This window comes from Salmo salar, chromosome 08 (assembly GCF_965601325.2).
Source record: "Salmo salar chromosome 08, fSalSal1, whole genome shotgun sequence".
Taxonomy (NCBI): Eukaryota; Metazoa; Chordata; class Actinopteri; order Salmoniformes; family Salmonidae; genus Salmo; species Salmo salar.
Genome location: NC_138298.1, coordinates 37,327,946 through 37,347,500, shown reverse-complemented (window position 1 = coordinate 37,347,500; position 19,555 = coordinate 37,327,946). Strand labels below are relative to the sequence as shown.

The 19,555-nt window shown below is 43.4% G+C and overlaps 2 protein-coding genes across 7 annotated transcripts in view; one reads left to right on the top strand and one right to left on the bottom strand.

The window, feature by feature from the left end:
- The first annotated feature begins 1,649 nt into the window (after window positions 1-1,649).
- LOC100196300 (Dynactin subunit 6) lies at window positions 1,650-9,173 on the top strand. Of its 4 annotated transcripts, none has more exons than XM_082978162.1 (8): window positions 1,650-2,046; window positions 4,410-4,436; window positions 6,264-6,328; window positions 6,555-6,660; window positions 6,927-7,015; window positions 7,495-7,542; window positions 8,398-8,540; window positions 8,710-9,173. In XM_082978162.1, exons 2-8 carry the CDS (start codon window positions 4,426-4,428, stop codon window positions 8,812-8,814), a joined length of 567 nt encoding a protein of 188 aa, XP_082834288.1. In that variant the 5' UTR covers window positions 1,650-2,046; window positions 4,410-4,425; the 3' UTR covers window positions 8,815-9,173.
- A 2,925-nt stretch (window positions 9,174-12,098) lies between these two features.
- The window catches only part of gtf2e2 (general transcription factor IIE, polypeptide 2, beta), a 30,362-nt gene continuing 22,905 nt past the window's right edge, over window positions 12,099-19,555 (bottom strand). For 2 of the 3 annotated variants that reach the window (XM_082978161.1, XM_082978160.1), the window contains exons 3-8: window positions 17,825-17,916; window positions 16,283-16,447; window positions 15,478-15,660; window positions 15,270-15,363; window positions 14,289-14,404; window positions 12,099-13,416 (exon numbers count right to left, since the gene is read on the bottom strand). In XM_082978161.1, coding sequence (XP_082834287.1) covers window positions 13,300-13,416; window positions 14,289-14,404; window positions 15,270-15,363; window positions 15,478-15,660; window positions 16,283-16,447; window positions 17,825-17,916 — 767 coding nt within the window. In that variant the 3' untranslated portion in view covers window positions 12,099-13,299. 3 annotated transcript variants of the gene reach the window in all.

Sequence of the window (19,555 nt, the reverse complement as noted above, 5' to 3'; positions counted from 1 at the left end):
CCAAAATCAGCAGGCCCATGAACGTTAGTTTCTTCTTCTCTCAGTGAGTCGGGATCTGAGTACCTTCATGATGACTTCCAGAACGGAAAAACATGTGAACCTTTCTGATTGGTCCCAGAAACAGATGGGTTGGACCAGAGCCAGAACAGAGGTTTCAACATTTTCATTGGCTTTGCTTCTCTGATTGGTTAGAAATGATCCAATCACTGAATAGCCTACTTTGTTTAGTACAACATCCCTCATGAGGTCACCAGAAACAATATTTTATTGAACCTTTATTTAACTAGGCAAGTCAGTTAAGATCAAATTGTTATTTTACAATGATGGCCTGCCCCGACCAAACTCGGACGGCGTTGGGCCAATTGTGCGCCGCCCTATGGGACTCCCAATCACGGCCGGTTGTGACACAGTGATTGTGACACAGTGGTTGTGACACAGTGATTGGGACACAGTGATTGGGACACAGTGATTGACAGTCTCAGACTGAAGTATGTAGCAGACCGATAGAGCAGCGGAAGAATTCAGTTTGAGTCGTTAAGGCAACAAAAGTAGTGCAATAAATAGCGAATAGGGTATGATGTGGGACGGAGCCCCTGCAGTTATAATTTATGAATGACTGGTTGAATGCGAGTGGAGATAGTGGGGTTTTACTGCCACCTAGTGGACTGAGTGAATACTGCATGTAATTATTTTCCACTGAGTTGGAGGCATTCTACATCACAGAAATGTTTTGACTCTTGGAGACAACTGGCAAGAGTTCAAATAGATTCCCTGACTGAAAGAGTTAGAAATAAAATGATATGAGGTCAAATCCAAAACCTTTTTCAGTTTTGGTTTTGCACAGTGTTGTCAACTTTGACATTAAAATAGTTAATGAATAGGGAAGCTCTCTAGCTCTCTAGCTCTCGTGTGTGTGTGTGTGTGTGTGTGTGTGTGTGTGTGTGTGTGTGTGTGTGTGTGTGTGTGTGTGTGTGTGTGTGTGTGTGTGTGTGTGTGTGTGTGTGTGTGTGTGTGTGTGTGTGTGTGTGTGTGTATTGCTGTTATGGCCCCCTGTTGGATGTCAGACAGGAAGCTCCTAACTACCCAGAGTTAATCAGTCATCTGCATTGTTTCCTCTGACTCAATAATGACTATAATGATGAATACTGATCACCTATTCATTCTTACACACACACACACACACACACACACACACACACACACACACACACACACACACACACACACACTATGATCCTCTCTCTCGCTCTCTCTCAATCTTAACAGGAAGTGGTGTAAGAGGGGATTGTTGTTCTGAGATGATGGACTTCCTGTATGGTTCTCAGAGTTCAACAGCAGCCAGAGGAAAAGACACACCTGCTGTGTGTGTGTGTGTGTGTGTGTGTGTGTGTGTGTGTGTGTGTGTGTGTGTGTGTGTGTGTGTGTGTGTGTGTGTGTGTGTGTGTGTGTGTGCATGTTTAATTATACTTGTGAGGACTAGAAGTCCCCACGAGAATAGTAAACAAACAAAAATTTGACCAACTGGGGACATTTTGTTAGTCCCAAATGCTATTTCTACGGGGTTTAAGGTGTGTGTGTGTGTGTGTGTGTGTGTGTGTGTGTGTGTGTGTGTGTGTGTGTGTGTGTGTGTGTGTGTGTGTGTGTGTGTGTGTGTGTGTGTGTGTGTGTGTGCTAACTTCAGATACAGTGACATTGAGCTGTCAGCAGTGACGGGTTGATGATTGACAGGTAACTCTGTCCTCTGCGGACACACCGGTCGGCATGACAATGAGCGAATACAGCCAAAGACCTGGGTACAGTTAACACTGATCTGGGACCAGGATAAATGGTGATTGGAGACTAGTCAAGGACAAGGTGAGGTCAGAGTTCAACTATCAGTCAAGGACAAGGTGGAGGTCAGAGTTCAACTATCAGTCAAGGACAAGGTGAGGTCAGAGTTCAACTATCAGTCAAGGACAAGGTGGAGGTCAGAGTTCAACTATCAGTCAAGGACAAGGTGGAGGTCAGAGTTCAACTATCAGTCAAGGTGGAGGTCAGAGTTCAAAGGTAATAGAGAATTGTCCTGTTTGTCTGTTAGTTTTTATGGAGTTTGGGGTGAGTGTCTTTCTGTCCATCTGTCTGTAACTTCTCATAATCTTGTTCTGGTTTAGCCAGTCTGTTTAACTCATGTGAAATCTGTTTTGGTTTAGCCAGTCTGTTTAACTCATGTGAAATCTGTGTTGGTTTAGCCAGTCTGTTTAACTCATGTGAAGTGTGTTTTGGTTTAGCCAGTCTGTTTAACTCATGTGAAGTGTGTTTTGGTTTAGCCAGTCTGTTTAACTCATGTGAAGTGTGTTTTGGTTTAGCCAGTCTGTTTAACTCATGTGAAGTGTGTTTTGGTTTAGCCAGTCTGTTTAACTCATGTGAAATCTGTTTTGGTTTAGCCAGTCTGTTTAACTCGTGAAGTCTGTTTAACTCATGTGAAATCTGTTTTGGTTTAGCCAGTCTGTTTAACTCATGTGAAGTCTGTTTTGGTTTAGCCAGTCTGTTTAACTCATGTGAAGTGTGTTTTGGTTTAGCCAGTCTGTTTAACTCATGTGAAGTGTGTTTTGGTTTAGCCAGTCTGTTTAACTCATGTTCAAATCTGTGTTGGTTTAGCCAGTCTGTTTAACTCATGTGAAGTCTGTTTTGGTTTAGCCAGTCTGTTTAACTCATGTGAAGTCTGTTTTGGTTTAGCCAGTCTGTTTAACTCATGTGAAGTGTGTTTTGGTTTAGCCAGTCTGTTTAACTCATGTGAAGTGTGTTTTGGTTTAGCCAGTCTGTTTAACTCATGTGAAGTCTGTTTTGGTTTAGCCAGTCTGTTTAACTCATGTGAAATATGTTTTGGTTTAGCCAGTCTGTTTAACTCATGTGAAGTCTGTTTTGGTTTAGCCAGTCTGTTTAACTCATGTGAAGTGTGTTTTGGTTTAGCCAGTCTGTTTAACTCATGTGAAATCTGTTTTGGTTTAGCCAGTCTGTTTAACTCATGTGAATCTGTTTTGGTTTAGCCAGTCTGTTTAACTCATGTGAAGTCTGTTTTGGTTTAGCCAGTCTGTTTAACTCATGTGAAGTCTGTTTTGGTTTAGCCAGTCTGTTTAACTCATGTGAAGTTGTTTGGTTTAGCCAGTCTGTTTAACTCATGTGAAATCTGTGTTGGTTTAGCCAGTCTGTTTAACTCATGTGAAGTTGTTTGGTTTACCAGTCTGTTTAACTCATGTGAATCTGTTTGGTTTAGCCAGTCTGTTTAACTCATGTGAAGTGTGTTTTGGTTTAGCCAGTCTGTTTAACTCATGTGAAGTCTGTTTTGGTTTAGCCAGTCTGTTTAACTCATGTGAAATCTGTTTTGGTTTAGCCAGTCTGTTTAACTCTGTGAAGTGTGTTTGGTTTAGCCAGTCTGTTTAACTCATGTGAATCTGTTTTGGTTTAGCCAGTCTGTTTAACTCATGTGAAGTTGTTTTGGTTAGCCAGTCTGTTTAACTCATTGAAATCTGTTTTGGTTTAGCCAGTCTGTTTAACTCATGTGAAGTCTGTTTTGGTTTAGCCAGTCTGTTTAACTCATGTGAAGTCTGTTTTGGTTCAGCCAGTCTGTTTAACTCATTGAAATCTGTTTTGGTTTAGCCAGTCTGTTTAACTCATGTGAAGTGTGTTTTGGTTTAGCCAGTCTGTTTAACTCATGTGAAGTCTGTTTTGGTTTAGCCAGTCTGTTTAACTCATGTGAAGTGTGTTTTGGTTTAGCCAGTCTGTTTAACTCATTGAAGTGTGTTTTGGTTTAGCCAGTCTGTTTAACTCATTGAAGTGTGTTTTGGTTTAGCCAGTCTGTTTAACTCATGTGAAGTCTGTTCTGTTCATACCTCGTCATCACGTCACTTCATCCAACATCTAAAAAGGGGAGAGTCTGGTTATACAATTGCTCTCTCTCTCTCTGTGTGTGTGTGTGTGTGTGTGTGTGTGTGTGTGTGTGTGTGTGTGTGTGTGTGTGTGTGTGTGTGTGTGTGTGTGTGTGTGTGTGTGTGTGTGTGTGTGTGTGTGTGTGTGTGTACATAATTCATATATTATGTACTACTTTCTAAATTAGGTTAGCGCATATTTAATCATTTATGTATTCTCTTCTTCTACAACCCATAATTAAGAATTTATAGAGTTTTGAAAATGCTAATTTCCTTTCTGATCTAGGCAGACATCTGAAAGTTTGAGTGATTTGAAGCTCTGTGTTTTGAAGTTCAGCCTGACTATCTAGAAAATGTGTTGTTGATGATGCTTTTTAAATGATCAGGAAGTGGGAGAGGTGGGAGAGGGTAATTGAAAAGTGTGTGTGTGTGTGTGTGTGTGTGTGTGTGTGTGTGTGTGTGTGTGTGTGTGTGTGTGTGTGTGTGTGTGTGTGCTAATTTCAGATACAGTGACGGGTTGATGATTGACAGGTAACTCTGTCCTCTGCGTACACACCGGTCGGCATGACAATGAGCGAATACAGCCAAAGACCCGGGTACAGTAAACACTGATCTGGGACCAGGATAAATGGTGATTGGAGACTAGTCAAGGACAAAGGTGGGAGGTTATAATTGAACTCCATCAGTCAAGGACACGGTGAAGGTTATCTGTCAGATGACATGTTGTTGACACTTCTTATACTTTCAGATCTACATAGGGGCTAGGGGATCAGGTTAGGAGATAGGGGCTAGGGGATCAGGTTAGGAGATAGGGGCTAGGGGATCAGGTTAGGAGATAGGGGCTAGGGGATCAGGTTAGGAGATAGGGGCTAGGGGATCAGGTTAGGAGATAGGGGCTAGGGGATCAGGTTAGGAGATAGGGGCTAGGGGATAAGGTTAGGAGATAGGGGCTAGGGGATAAGGTTAGGAGATAGGGGATAGGGGATAAGGTTAGGAGATAGGGGCTAGGGAATAAGGTTGGGAGATAGGGGCTAGGGGACAAGGTTAGGAGATAGAGGCTAGGGGATAAGGTTAGGAGATAGGGGATCAGGTTAGGAGATAGGGGCTAGGGGATAAGATTAGGAGATAGGGGCTAGGGGATAAGGTTAGGAGATAGGGGCTAGGGGATAAGGTTAGGAGATAGGGGATCAGGTTAGGAGATAGGGGCTAGGGGATAAGATTAGGAGATAGGGGCTAGGGGATAAGGTTAGGAGATAGGGGCTAGGGTTGATTTGGGATTCAAATCAAAGTTAATTTGTCACGTGCGCCGAATACAACAGGTGTAGACCTTACAGTGAAATGCTTACTTACAGGCTCTAACCAATAGTGCAAAAAAAGGTATTAGGTGAACAACAGGTAAGTAAAGAAATAAAACAACAGTAAAAACACAGGCTATATACAGTAGCGAGGCTATAAAAGTAGCGAGGCTACATACATGTAACCAATGTGAAATGGCTAGCTAGCGTTTCCATCTGCTGTTGTCGATGTGTGCAGAGGGTCCCTGGTTCGAGCCCAGGTAGGGGCGCGGAGAGGGACGGAAGCTATACTGTTACATACAGACACCGGTTAGTCAGGCTTATTGAGGTAGTATGTAGGTATGGTTAAAGTGACTCTGCATATATGATGAACAGAGAGTAGCAGTAGCGTAAAAGGAGGGGTTGGCGGGTGGTGGGATACAATGCAGATAGCCCGGTTAGCCAATGTGCGGGAGAACTGGTTGGTCGGCCCAATTGAGGTAGTATGTACATGAATGTATAGTTAAAGTGACTGTGCATATATGATAAACAGAGAGTAGCATAAAAAGGAGAAGAAAAATAATAATACTTTAACCATTTTCTCTGAATAAAAATACTATAAGGAGATTAGGCCAGCTGCAGTTTTGTAAACATTCGCTAGGTGACAGTAAATCCCCATTAATCCTCCCCTCCTCATCTTGTCTGCGTTCCACGCAAGCGCACAATGACGTCGTTTATCCTGAGAAGGATTCGAAATCGATTGTCGAAAAACTCAAGTCGATCAACAAAATGTCGGATAAACAAAGTGCTCAAAAAAGGTATTACGAATCCAACTTGAATTCGTTTTTAGTACAGTATTGTGTATCAAATAACACATTGTTACTGTCTCATAATGTTTTATGATAGTTTGAATGTGTTAAACAAGGTGAATATGTTTTAGGAAACCGCTAGCTAACGTGACTAGCTAAGTTAGCTGCTTGCTATAGCTAAAATCGTAACTAACTTGTAGACATACAGATGATTCATAAATGGTACGTTTTTTTGTATGGCTGATTATTACCAACACTTGGTTTTCTGTTTGTAGTGCTAAAATAGCAGCTGGCGCCGTGGTGTGCGTGGAAAGCGAGATCAGAGGGGACGTCACTATTGGTAAGAGGACATAAAATGTAGCCTTTAGCTTAGCTAGCCAGGTAACGCTCGCTAACTATTTATTTAACAATGAGCAACAACATTCGTTTGTCTGTAGTAGCTCTAGTCTCCATATAGCTTGAGATTATTACATGGTTCAGGTTACTGAGTACATATCCACTTTGCAGCCAGCTAAAATGGTTGATGTAGGAGGCTAACGTTACACATTTGACTATGGTTCTTCCAGGTGCCAGAACGGTGGTCCATCCCAAAGCCCGCATTATAGCCGAGGCAGGACCCATAGTCATCGGAGAAGGCAACCTCATCGAGGAACAAGCTCTCATAATTAACAGGTGAACATAACAATAGTGAATCTTATAGAAGTGGAAGGGTGCAATGGTGAGGTCTCTCCTGTGTTCTATTGATGCCTCTTTCTCCCCCCCCCCTCTTAATTTCCCCCTCCCCTGTTACATCCATCCATTCTCCCTACACTTTATTCCTTCCATCCTTTTATTCTGTCTTTCCCCCACCTCTCTTTTGCTCTCTCCTACCTCTGTTTCCTCTGCCATATGATGGTCTACATTGTAGTGATTGAAGCTGGTGTTCTGTCTCTGATCAGTTATCCAGAGAACATAGCGCCTGACTCTGAGGGAGTGGAGCCCAAGACGATGACCATCGGCATCAACAACGTGTTTGAAGTTGGATGTAGTATCCTTTTATATTGAAGTGTGGTACACTGACCTATAGGGTACAGCCACTGACCTATAGGGTACAGCCACTGACCTATAGGGTACAGCCACTGACCTATAGGGTACTGCCACTGACCTATAGGGTACTGCCACTGACCTATAGGGTACTGCCACTGACCTATAGGGTACTGCCACTGACCTATAGGATACAACCACTGACCTATAGGGTACAGCATATAGAGGTGTAGTACAGCCACTGACCTATAGGGTACAGCCACTGACCTATAGGGTACAGCATATAGAGGTGTAGTACAGCCACTGACCTATAGGGTACAGCATATAGAGGTGTAGTACAGCCAATGACTGACCTTTAGGGTACAGCTATTTGGACATTTGACCTCTGTCTAATATTACATATCTGTATGTGTGTATATTGTTGCTCTGAAAGTCCTTTTGTTGGTAAAGTATGAAACTATCCTTAACCAATGATACTTGCAGTGTCTCAAGCTTTGAAAATTGGGGACAACAATGTCATAGAATCCAAAGGTAAGAAAGGTTAAAATGCCACAAATTCAGTAATGACAGTCTTCTTCCCAATGTTCTATATGACTGAGTGTGTCTGTGTAGTTTGGTTTTTAAATGACTTATGGAGAGAACCCTTCCATCATCTGAACTGTTGATTGGTTTATAAATGACTTATGGAGAGAACCCTTCCATCATCTGAACTGTTGATTGGTTTATAAATGACTTATGGAGAGAACCCTTCCATCATCTGAACTGTTGATTGGTTTATAAATGACTTATGGAGAGAACCCTTCCATCATCTGAACTGTTGATTGGTTTATAAATGACTTATGGAGAGAACCCTTCCATCATCTGAACTGTTGATTGGTTTATAAATGACTTATGGAGAGAACCCTTCCATCATCTGAACTGTTGATTGGTTTATAAATGACTTATGGAGAGAACCCTTCCATCATCTGAACTGTTGATTGGTTTATAAATGACTTATGGAGAGAACCCTTCCATCATCTGAACTGTTGATTGGTTTATTAATCACTTATGGAGAGAACCCTTCCATCATCTGAACTGTTGATTGGTTTATAAATCACTTATGGAGAGAACCCTTCTATCATCTGAACTGTTGATTGGTTTATAAATGACTTATGGAGAGAACCCTTCCATCATCTGAACTGTTGATTGGTTTATTAATGACTTATGGAGAGAACCCTTCCATCATCTGAACTGTTGATTGGTTTATAAATGACTTATGGAGAGAACCCTTCCATCATCTGAACTGTTGATTGGTTTATAAATCACTTATGGAGAGAACCCTTCCATCATCTGAACTGTGTTCTCATATCTGTTCAACCCCCCCCCCCCCTCCCCCCTCCTCTCCAGCTGACCTGGGCAGGAACATGATTCTAACTTCTGGTTGTATCATCGGCGCCTGTTGCCAGGTCAACACCTGTGAGGTCATACCTGAAAACACTGTCATCTTCGGCTCGGGGTGTCAGAGACGTGTGCAGACAGAGCGACCACAGGTACACACACACACTGAGATTAGTGTTCTACGGGTCTGTGTGTATAAGGCCTGTACATACAGTCTATGTAGCTTTGTCTTTCTCCACTTTATACCAAAGAACCAGTCCATCCACTGTTTCCTCGTCAGCAGTGAAGAACAACATGTCTTTGTGTTCATGTGTTCTGCAGCCTCAGACTCTTCAGCTTGACTTCCTGATGAAGATCCTCCCCAACTACCACCACATGAAGAAGACTGTCAAAACCACCTCCGCCGTCACGCCGGCCAAAAACTAACCCCCAGCTCGCAGCCAAAAATGGACCTCTCTGGCAGACAGCGAATGAAGGAATCTCTTACCACTCAAAATGGACCTCTCTGGCAGACAGCGAATGAAGGAATCTCTTACCACTCAAAATGGACTGCTACTACTTTAACAAATAACTGAAGAATGTCACTGAACTGTTCTCCTTGTCTCACCACACCAAGGTCCTGTTTCCCAGACCCAGCTGGATTTAAAAAGCTTTTAGTCCATGATTAGGCTTGACCTGTGACTGGGAAACGGCCCCTTTGTAGTGGAAGTGTTATATGTTTCCTGTCTGACTGTTTACCACCAAATGCTTTATATCCAAATGTAATTAAAAGGACTTATTTAAAAGTTGTAGTTTGCTGTTTGGAGACTGTAGGACAGGGTTGCTGTACTCTGACTAGAAATACTCACTGGGTGCGTCCCAATAATCTCCCCTTTCTCCCAAAGTGTGCACTTGTTCACTTCCCTACATTGGATTTTAGGATCCCTCCCTGTTCTAACCTTCTCATCCTATGGGTTTTGAGGAGACGATTAGAGGACTCAAGGAAATCCAATACAATCTGTTTTGGTTTAGCCAGTGAAGTCCGTTTTTGTTTTACTTTAGCCAGTCTGTTTTAACTACATGGAAACTTGCTCCAACTCATGCCTACACCACTCCAATGCTCAGGAGGATGGAGAGGTTATTGGGACTCAGACACATTAATACCATGTGTAGATGTGGCAAACTTTAAACAGGTTTGGATTGGATCACTTTGATCAGATCAGAGAAACCACATGTTAATGTGAGGTGTAAACAGGGCTATACATATACCCTCTTCTCTTTTTTTTTAAATGGCATCCGCAAGATTAGAACCTGTGAACCTAGAACATTTGAGTCATTTAGCAGACTCTCTCATCCAGAGAGACTTACAGTAGGGAGTCATTTAGCAGACTCTCTTATCCAGAGAGACTTACAGTAGGGAGTCATTTAGCAGACTCTTATCCAGAGAGACTTACAGTAGGGAGTCATTTAGCAGACTCTTATCCAGAGAGACTTACAGTAGGGAGTCATTTAGCAGACTCTTATCCAGAGAGACTTACAGTAGGGAGTCATTTAGCAGACTCTCGTATCCAGAGAGACTTACAGTAGGGAGTCATTTAGCAGACTCTCTTATCCAGAGAGACTTACAGTAGGGAGTCATTTAGCAGACTCTCTTATCCAGAGAGACTTACAGTAGGGAGTCATTTAGCAGACTCTCTTATCCAGAGAGACTTACAGTAGGGAGTCATTTAGCAGACTCTTATCCAGACAGACTTACAGTAGGGAGTCATTTAGCAGACTCTCTTATCCAGAGAGACTTACAGTAGGGAGTCATTTAGCAGACTCTCTTATCCAGAGAGACTTACAGTAGGGAGTCATTTAGCAGACTCTTATCCAGACAGACTTACAGTAGGGAGTCATTTAGCAGACTCTCGTATCCAGAGAGACTTACAGTAGGGAGTCATTTAGCAGACTCTCTTATCCAGAGAGACTTACAGTAGGGAGTCATTTAGCAGACTCTCTTATCCAGAGAGACTTACAGTAGGGAGTCATTTAGCAGACTCTCTTATCCAGAGAGACTTACAGTAGGGAGTCATTTAGCAGACTCTTATCCAGACAGACTTACAGTAGGGAGTCATTTAGCAGACTCTCTTATCCAGAGAGACTTACAGTAGGGAGTCATTTAGCAGACTCAACGTAGTCAGTATGTAACATGAGGTTGAAAACCAGGCGGGCTGCTGTGTTCTGGATAAGTTCCAGGGGTTTGATGGCACAAGTAAGGAGCCCAGCCAACAGAGTTTCAGTAGTCCAGATGGGAGAGGACAACTGCCTGGATTAGGACCTGTGCCCCTTGCTGTGTGAGGCAGGGTCGTAGTCTACGGACGCTGTAGAGCATGAACCTACAGGAGCGAGTCACAGCTTTGATGTTTGGAGAGAACGACAGGGTGTTGTTCAGGGTCGTACTCTATGGACGCTGTAGAGCATGAACCTACAGGAGCGAGTCACTAGCTTTGATGTTTGGAGAGAACGACAGGGTGTTGTCCAGGGTCACGCCACTGGTGTCGGCAACCGTGATGGAGAGATCTTTGAGTGGGCAGGCCTTTCCCTGGGAGGAAGAGCAGCTCCGTCTTGTCTAGGTTGAGCTTGAGGTGGTGGGCCGACATCCAAGCTGAGATATCTGCCAGGCACACACAGATGTGTGTCACCACCTCGGTGTCAGAAGGGGGAAGGAGAAAAGCAGTCGAGTGTCATCTATCTCAGTGCTAGCAGGGGGTGGGCCACCATCCTTGTTTTTGTATTTAAAGCTGTTCAGAGTTTGTAGGTTAGAAATGTAATTAGTAATGTTGGGTAGAGTTGGAAAACTAGTCGCAAACGGGATTAGAACTGGCGACCTTGGCAGGTTGCAACGCGCGTTTAACACCCCCCATACACCTCCAACCTGACACCCTAAAAAGTTACTTTTGTCTCTCAGCTGTAAATTCCACTCACTGCTCTGTCATTAAGCCTCGCCCACTGAGCTTTCATCCAACCAGTCTATTCGCCCACTGAGCTTTCATCCAACCAGTCTATTCGCCCACTGAGCTTTCATCCAACCAGTCGGTTAGGCCCACTGAGCTTTCATCCAACCAGTCTATTCGCCCACTGAGCTTTCATCCAACCAGTCTATTCGCCCACTGAGCTTTCATCCAACCAGTCTATTCGCCCACTGAGCTTTCATCCAACCAGTCTATTCGGCCACTGAGCTTTCATCCAACCAGTCTATTCGCCCACTGAGCTTTCATCCAACCAGTCTATTCGCCCACTGAGCTTTCATCCAACCAGTCTATTCGCCCACTGAGCTTTCATCCAACCAGTCTATTCGCCCACTGAGCCATCATCCAACCAGTCTATTCGCCCACTGAGCCATCATCCAACCAGTCTATTCGCCCACTGAGCCATCATCCAACCAGTCTATTCGTCCACTGAGCTTTCATCCAACCAGTCTTCCACTGAGCCATCATCCAACCAGTCTATTCGCCCACTGAGCCATCATCCAACCAGTCTATTCGTCCACTGAGCTTTTATCCAACCAGTCTATTCGCCCACTGAGCCATCATCCAACCAGTCTATTCGCCCACTGAGCCATCATCCAACCAATCTTCATTTGTCTTTCCGTGATTCCTCGCGTCCTCTTTCTCCGAATCAGATATTACCTTTAAATGTAACAATCAGATTGAATCCAGGCCTCATGTTATCAAGAAGAAACAGTACAGTGTGTTTTCTATGACTTTATTGTGTGTCCGTCAGAGAAAGGCCTCAGGAAAAGATACTGTGTGTAACATGCTCAGTAATGAAGAAAGCTCCGAGACCAGCGGTCACCAACCAACCAGGAAGTGGAGATACAGGGTGTGTAGGCTTTTGTTCTAGCCCTGCACTAACACAACCCATTCACCCAATCAAAGTCTTGATGAACAGTTTATTAGCTGAGTAGTATATTCTGATGAACAGTTTATTAGCTGAGTAGTATATTCTGATGAACAGTTTATTAGCTGAGTAGTATATTCTGATGAACAGTTTATTAGCTGAGTAGTATATTCTGTAAGGATTCTATGGGAGTGGGGTGTTTGTCTAGCCTGGTTTCAACTCTGCTATGACTCCTTGTCATGCCGTTTGGAATGACAGCACAAAGACCTGGGACCAGGCTAGTGTTTGTCTGAGTAAACATGGTAGATTCTACGAGTTGTTTAGCTAATTCAGGAGTGTTTGTGCAGGTCTGGAGCAAAACCCTGCACGTCCTGTATTTCTCCAGGTTGCCATTGGTGACCACTGTTGTAAATGAATATAAGGAACATCCACAGCAGATGATCAGACTGCTATTATTTAAAACCACTTCCACACACATTCTCTCTCCAATACCACACACACAGTGTCCATCCTGTTCCAGACATTTACACATACAGCCCCTTCTAAGGCTGGAACTTTTCCAGACATCCCCATTGGAGTATTACCAGATTCCAGGGAATTTGTCATTACAGGAATATTCCAACTGGGATTTCTGGAAAACTGGAATTTTTGCTACCCTAAAGCCGTCCACCTTTTGTATTACCGCTTAGAACCAAACTGGTACAGTATTATCAGAAAGGACAGCGAGCGCCTCTTTAGGTTGGTGTGTTTGGCAAGGACTTCACTTCAGTCAATCAGTCAGCCATCTTGTGTCTCAATGTTCCAAAATGGCTTCCTTTCCTCATCTCTTCTCCTTTATCATCGGGGAGGAAAGGACACAAGAAAAGGAAGCAAGTTCACACTTTTGAGACACCGCCATTGTCTCCTCTCATCTTCATTGTAGTTTTGGTGAGACAAATAAAAAAAGTTTATTTCTGGCAAAACAAACTACAAAAACAACAACTCCCAGGTCACCCCTCTCTCACTGGGCCAGGGAAGAGGAAGTGGGAGGGGTATAACCAGGAAGTGACATCACTTCTTAGCGGGTACGCCCTCTGAGTAGTCCTCCAGTACTCCAGCCAGATGGTCGTTGTGAGTCTTGAAGCGCCTCTTCTTCTGTCCACCTGGCTTCTTCCTCTTGATTGGTAACTGTAGCAACACCACCAAAACAGACAATCACAGACCGGTTTATTGTAGAAACAACCAATCACAGATAAGTTATGTGATATGGATGAAGCAGTGTGTCAGTACTCAGTCGGGGTACCAGAGAGAGAGGAGAGGAATATAAAACAGACGGGGAGGGAAGGAGACAAGCTGAGAAATATGCAGAGAAAGATAGAGAGAGTGATAGGATAAGAGAGTGATAGAGCCAGGAGATGTGGACATAAATCCGTACCACCATAAATTGACTAAATTATCACAATGTCGATAAATAGAACAAGTTTATAACATGAATGTGCCCCTCAGTTACTTTTTATATGACCCTTCAACTTACTACTTCTAGTTTGAATGTTGTAGCGATCAACTGTCTCGGTAACAAATAGCCCATATCAGTATATCAGTCACGACTTATTTCATGTTAAACATCACATTCCTCTAGTAAAGGATCCTTATCATTACTATCCACATGTTAAATGTCCTCTCTATGTTCTGTGTGGGTGTCAAGATCATTTTCGGTTGATTGTCCCAGCAATGTGACAGACCGGCAGGCCTGGGCAATTCCAGTCGTCGGGGGGGGGGGGCTTGATTGGTGTCACACCTTTCCCCCCATCCCCTAGCAAAACACAGCTGATTTAAACTAACTGCTTTCTACACTGAAGATCATGATTAGTTGATTACTGGAGTCAGGTGCGTTAGCTGCCCCCCCCCCCCCCACGACTGGAATTGAGACAGAAACAGAAAGTAGAAACAGAAAGAGAGAGAGAGAGAGAGAGAGAGAGAGAGAGAGAGAGAGAACAGCGGTGGAGAGGTAGAGAGATCTGGAGAGGTAGAGAAAGAGGTGGGGAGAGAGAGAAGCTCACCACTTTCTTGGGTCCAGTCTCCTGCATGGAGGAGATGCCCTGTCTCTTGAGATAGTCCTCTATCTTCTCTTCGTCCATAGAGTCCACTGGGATACTCCGCCACAGCTTGGTGAACTCTGGGACCATAGACCAGGAAACACAGACAGGATACCATTAGCTCGGGTAGGACAATAGTAGTTTATTACATTTTTACAACTAGGTCGTACTTGGCAGATAAAAGCTGAATTGCAGTACACAATACATACAAGTAAACAAATCAAAACATACAAGTAAGCAAAAAATTACATTCAGTTAATATCCTATATTGACTGAATGAATCCTGGTATGAACGAACTGAAAGCTCTACACTTCAAAATTACGTCATAGTAAAAAAAAGATATATATATAAACCTGCGGGATCTAACCACTGGGAGGAGCCATTGAGGTCATTACGTAAAAGAGAAACCAGACCAAGCAAAGGGAGAGAAACCGTACCAGTGCTCACACTTTCTACAGAGAACTAAGTGACTTTATGCAGTTGTACTTTAGACGTTACTTCTTTAGACTTATAAAACATAAACATTTTTTTTTAACCTTTGGCAATATTTACAGAATGTATTTCATGTCAATAAAGCTCCTTTAACTGAAATAAGGAAGAGAGACCTTATCAACGCTCTTATCTGAATCTACTGCAAACTGATAATTAAGGGAGAAATTGTACCAACACTTTCACATTCTGCATTGGAAGACAGGAGAAAAACCCTACCAATGCTCAGCTTTTCAACAGAGATTTAATGGGGAGAAACTATACAGATGCTCTCATCTTCAACCACTGCAAACTAAATTAAGGGAGAGACCATACCAACACTCTAGTTCTAATTAACATTATATTCTCACCTTCTACAGAGAACTAAGCAAAAGACACCATACCAATGCTCCCACTCATCTACCATGAGGGCATTTTTTTTTATTAAGGTAGAGAAACTACACCAACGCTCTCACCTTCGTCAACTGTAAACTGACAGTGTTTATCATTATAGAACAGAATCTTCTTCTTGTCTGGTCTTGTCACAAAGATGATCTGGTCTCCCAAAACCTGGGGAGGAACAGAGGCCGTTACTATGTCTGACTCATTAATACTCTTACACACACACACACACACACACACACACACACACACACACACACACACACACACACACACACACACCTTTAGTGCCTTGGCAGAGTTAGGTAGTCCCTCCTCCACATCGTCTAGCAGTAATCCTCCCAGTCCCAGCTGGTCATGTTTATCCAACAGTCTGAGCAGGGCTTTCTTGTCCTTCAGGTGATATTTGGGCTTGAAGGCATATTTCCCATCCCTCACCTCTATCTTAGGGTTACTGGCCAGCGCCTGGGGGACGGGACAGAGACTTAGTCAAGTCACATTTATTTCAACGGGTCTCAAACCACTTGTCTGTTTGGCCCGAGGAAGAGGAGGGTGGGACGGAGGTAAATAAAGAGAGGGAGAGAGCAAGAAGAGAGAGAGGTGGAAGATGGTTTCTAAAAACGATGTTTTATGAGTAGAATAATGAGGGCAACAGTTTGGGGAGGTGGTAGTGGTTTTAAAGAATTCACAATTGATCCATATCAATAATCATTATCATTTAACAAGTTGTTGTTTCTGATACATGTCTTATTCTCTCTCTCTCTCCTTCAGACACACATGGGGCAGCAGGTGCTTGTGGGAGGTGGGAACTCAAACGTTACTGTTCACATGCTTTTGAAATCAAACCAATTCTTCAACCAATAGGATATCAGCTAGCTAAACGTTGCTAATAATAAAGTTAGCTAGCTTGCTTAACCTTGATCATATTGTCAAACGATCTACATTATTCACGTTGATAAGTTTGTAATTGTCAAAAACAGATTTGGCGTCATCTATTGAAAAGGTGAAAGGTCAAGCAACAAAACATTCTCAGTTTCCCACTCGCACCTCCCGATAATTCTGATAACATGAACGCCCCAACACACACCTCAGTCATCAGCCATTGTTTCTGCTTCATGATAACTCTGATAACCCCAACACACACCTCAGTCATCAGCCATTGTTTCTGCTTCATGCCGATGTCCAGTAGTTTGGTCTCATCTAGAATCTCCTCCACAGTCAAGTGGTGAGTATCACCCCGCTGGTGTCTGGTCTGGAGGACAGGAAGGAACATAGAGGAACAGGAAGGAACATAGAGGAACACATGATCAATAGTGAGACTCAGGGCTGGAAATGAAGCTAACCTGCTAGTCAAGGCTTTCAGTTTGGGCTTGAAAATATGACAAACTAAGACCAGCAGTAAAAATGTTGACTTTTCAAGTATGGCATTTAGGACCTGAATGTCACCCAGGCTAGTGTTGTCTAATAGCCAGGTGGACAGTTTCTAAAATCCTTCAATTCAGTGTAGTAGGCTGAGTACCGTACAGAGAAGAACGGAACTCAGAATCCAGGACCTTATTGGTTGGTCACATGATACATTGCTTAAAAGAAGTCATCTGTGTAACAGCAGCTTGTCTGCATCGACTGTGTCAAGACAAGGTAGCTTCAGTACTGGGAGAAGGTATAGAGCACACACACACACACACAGACACGCACACACGCACACGCACACACACAGGCACACACACACACCACACACACGCACACACACACGCACAGGCACACACAGGCACACGCACAATCTGTGAACGTTATGCAGATTGTTATGAGTCAAAGTCTGGTGTGAAAAACCACCCAGGCTGTCAGAGTTACTGTACCAGAGCTCAACCATAAACATCTTGACTAAAAAAAGTGTGTGTGTGTGTGTGTGTGTGTGTGTGTGTGTGTGTGTGTGTGTGTGTGTGTTGTTTACTTCCAAAAGAAAGAGTGGAGAACCAAAGAGTAGAAGGAGGAAGTAACATCACAATAAACCCAATAAGACAGATGGAGGGTTCAGAGGGGTTAAAGGGGAGTGGGGTAATTGAGATGACAGCTCAGACTGTTGAAGGAGGAAGTAACAACCCAATAAGACAGATGGAGGGTTCAGAGGGGTTAAAGGGGAGTGGGGTAATTGAGATGACAGCTCAGACTGTTGAAGGAGGAAGTAACAACCCAATAAGACAGATGGAGGGTTCAGAGGGGTTAAAGGGGAGTGGGTTAATTGAGATGACAGCTCAGACTGTTGAAGGAGGAAGTAACAACCCAATAAGACAGATGGAGGGTTCAGAGGGGTTAAAGGGGAGTGGGTTAATTGAGATGACAGCTCAGACTGTTGAGGGAGGAAGCTCACCATTCAGGACACCACTGAACAACCTCTATGACACCATGTGATTACTACAGTGGTGATTTGACAGTAGGATAACTGTGTGTGGTCCTGTGTAGATCAGTTGGTAGAGCATGACGCTAGCAACACCAGGCTTGTGGGTTCCACCAGTACGCAAACTGAACACACTCACTACTGTTAGTCACTCTGGACAAGAGCATCTGCTAAATGACTCAAACGTCATGGACATGGCATCATCCACGTATTGTGTGTGTGTGTCCACCTTACCTTCATGTAGTTGACTATCTTAGCCAGGCAACCAAACTTGTAGCCAGAGCTGCCTGTCAGAGCCTTCAGGTTAAAGTTACCATTACTGGTGTCTGGAGAGGAAGAGAGAGAAAAAAAACTAGTCAGATAAAACTATATCATAATTACCAGCTCAAATACAGACCAGGATCAGCATCTATACATGTTGTCCAGCTCAAATACAGACCAGGATCAGAATCTATACATGTTGTCCAGCTCAAATAAAGACCAGGATCAGAATCTATACATGTTGTCCAGCTCAAATACAGACCAGGATCAGAATCTATACATGTTGTCCAGCTCAAATACAGACCAGGATCAGAATCTATACATGTTGTCCAGCTCAAATACAGACCAGGATCAGAATCTATACATGTTGTCCAGCTCAAATAAAGACCAGGATCAGAATCTATACATGTTGTCCAGCTCAAATACAGACCAGGATCAGAATCTATACATGTTGTCCAGCTCAAATACAGACCAGGATCAGAATCTATACATGTTGTCCAGCTCAAATACAGACCAGGATCAGAATATATACATGTTGTCCAGCTCAAATACAGACCAGGATCAGAATATATACATGTTGTCCAGCTCAAATACAGACCAGGATCAGAATCTATACATGTTGTCCAGCTCAAATACAGACCAGGATCAGAATCTATACATGTTGTCCAGCTCAAATAAAGACCAGGATCAGAATATATACATGTTGTCCAGCTCAAATACAGACCAGGATCAGAATCTATACATGTTGTCCAGCTCAAATACAGACCAGGATCAGAATCTATACATGTTGTCCAGCTCAAATACAGACCAGGATCAGAATATATACATGTTGTCCAGCTCAAATAAAGACCAGGATCAGAATATATACATGTTGTCCAGCTCAAATAAAGACCAGGATCAGAATATATACATGTTGTCCAGCTCAAATAAAGACCAGGATCAGAATATATACATGTTGTCCAACTCTTGTTCCACACTAAGATGAGAGCAGTTATTCAATAGACTCATATAGGTCCTGTGAATATCAGTTATTCAATAGACTCATATATGTCCTGTGAATATCACATTGTACTAATTCAATAACGTTGTGATTATATTGTTTTTGTGGAAGATTTAAAAAAATATTTTAAAGAATTAAAAGCTGTAGTACAAGCACTAGGAAGTGCCATTCCCCCTGTGTCTGATATGGTTATAAGGGCACTAGCTAGGGGGTATAAGGGCACTAGCTAGGGGGTATAAGGGCACTAGCTAGGGGGTATAAGGGCACTAGCTAGGGGGTATAAGGGCACTAGCTAGGGGGTATAAGGGCACTAGCTAGGGGGTATAAGGGCACTAGCTAGGGGGTATAAGGGCACTAGCTAGGGGGTATAAGGGCACTAGCTAGGGGGTATAAGGGCACTAGCTAGGGGGTATAAGGGCACTAGCTAGGGGGTATAAGGGCACTAGCTAGGGGGTATAAGGGCACTAGCTAGGGGGTATAAGGGCACTAGCTAGGGGGTATAAGGGCACTAGCTAGGGGGTATAAGGGCACTAGCTAGGGGGTATAAGGGCACTAGCTAGGGGGTATAAGGGCACTAGCTAGGGGGTATAAGGGCACTAGCTAGGGGGTATAAGGGCACTAGCTAGGGGGTATAAGGGCACTAGCTAGGGGGTATAAGGGCACTAGCTAGGGGGTATAAGGGCACTAGCTAGGGGGTATAAGGG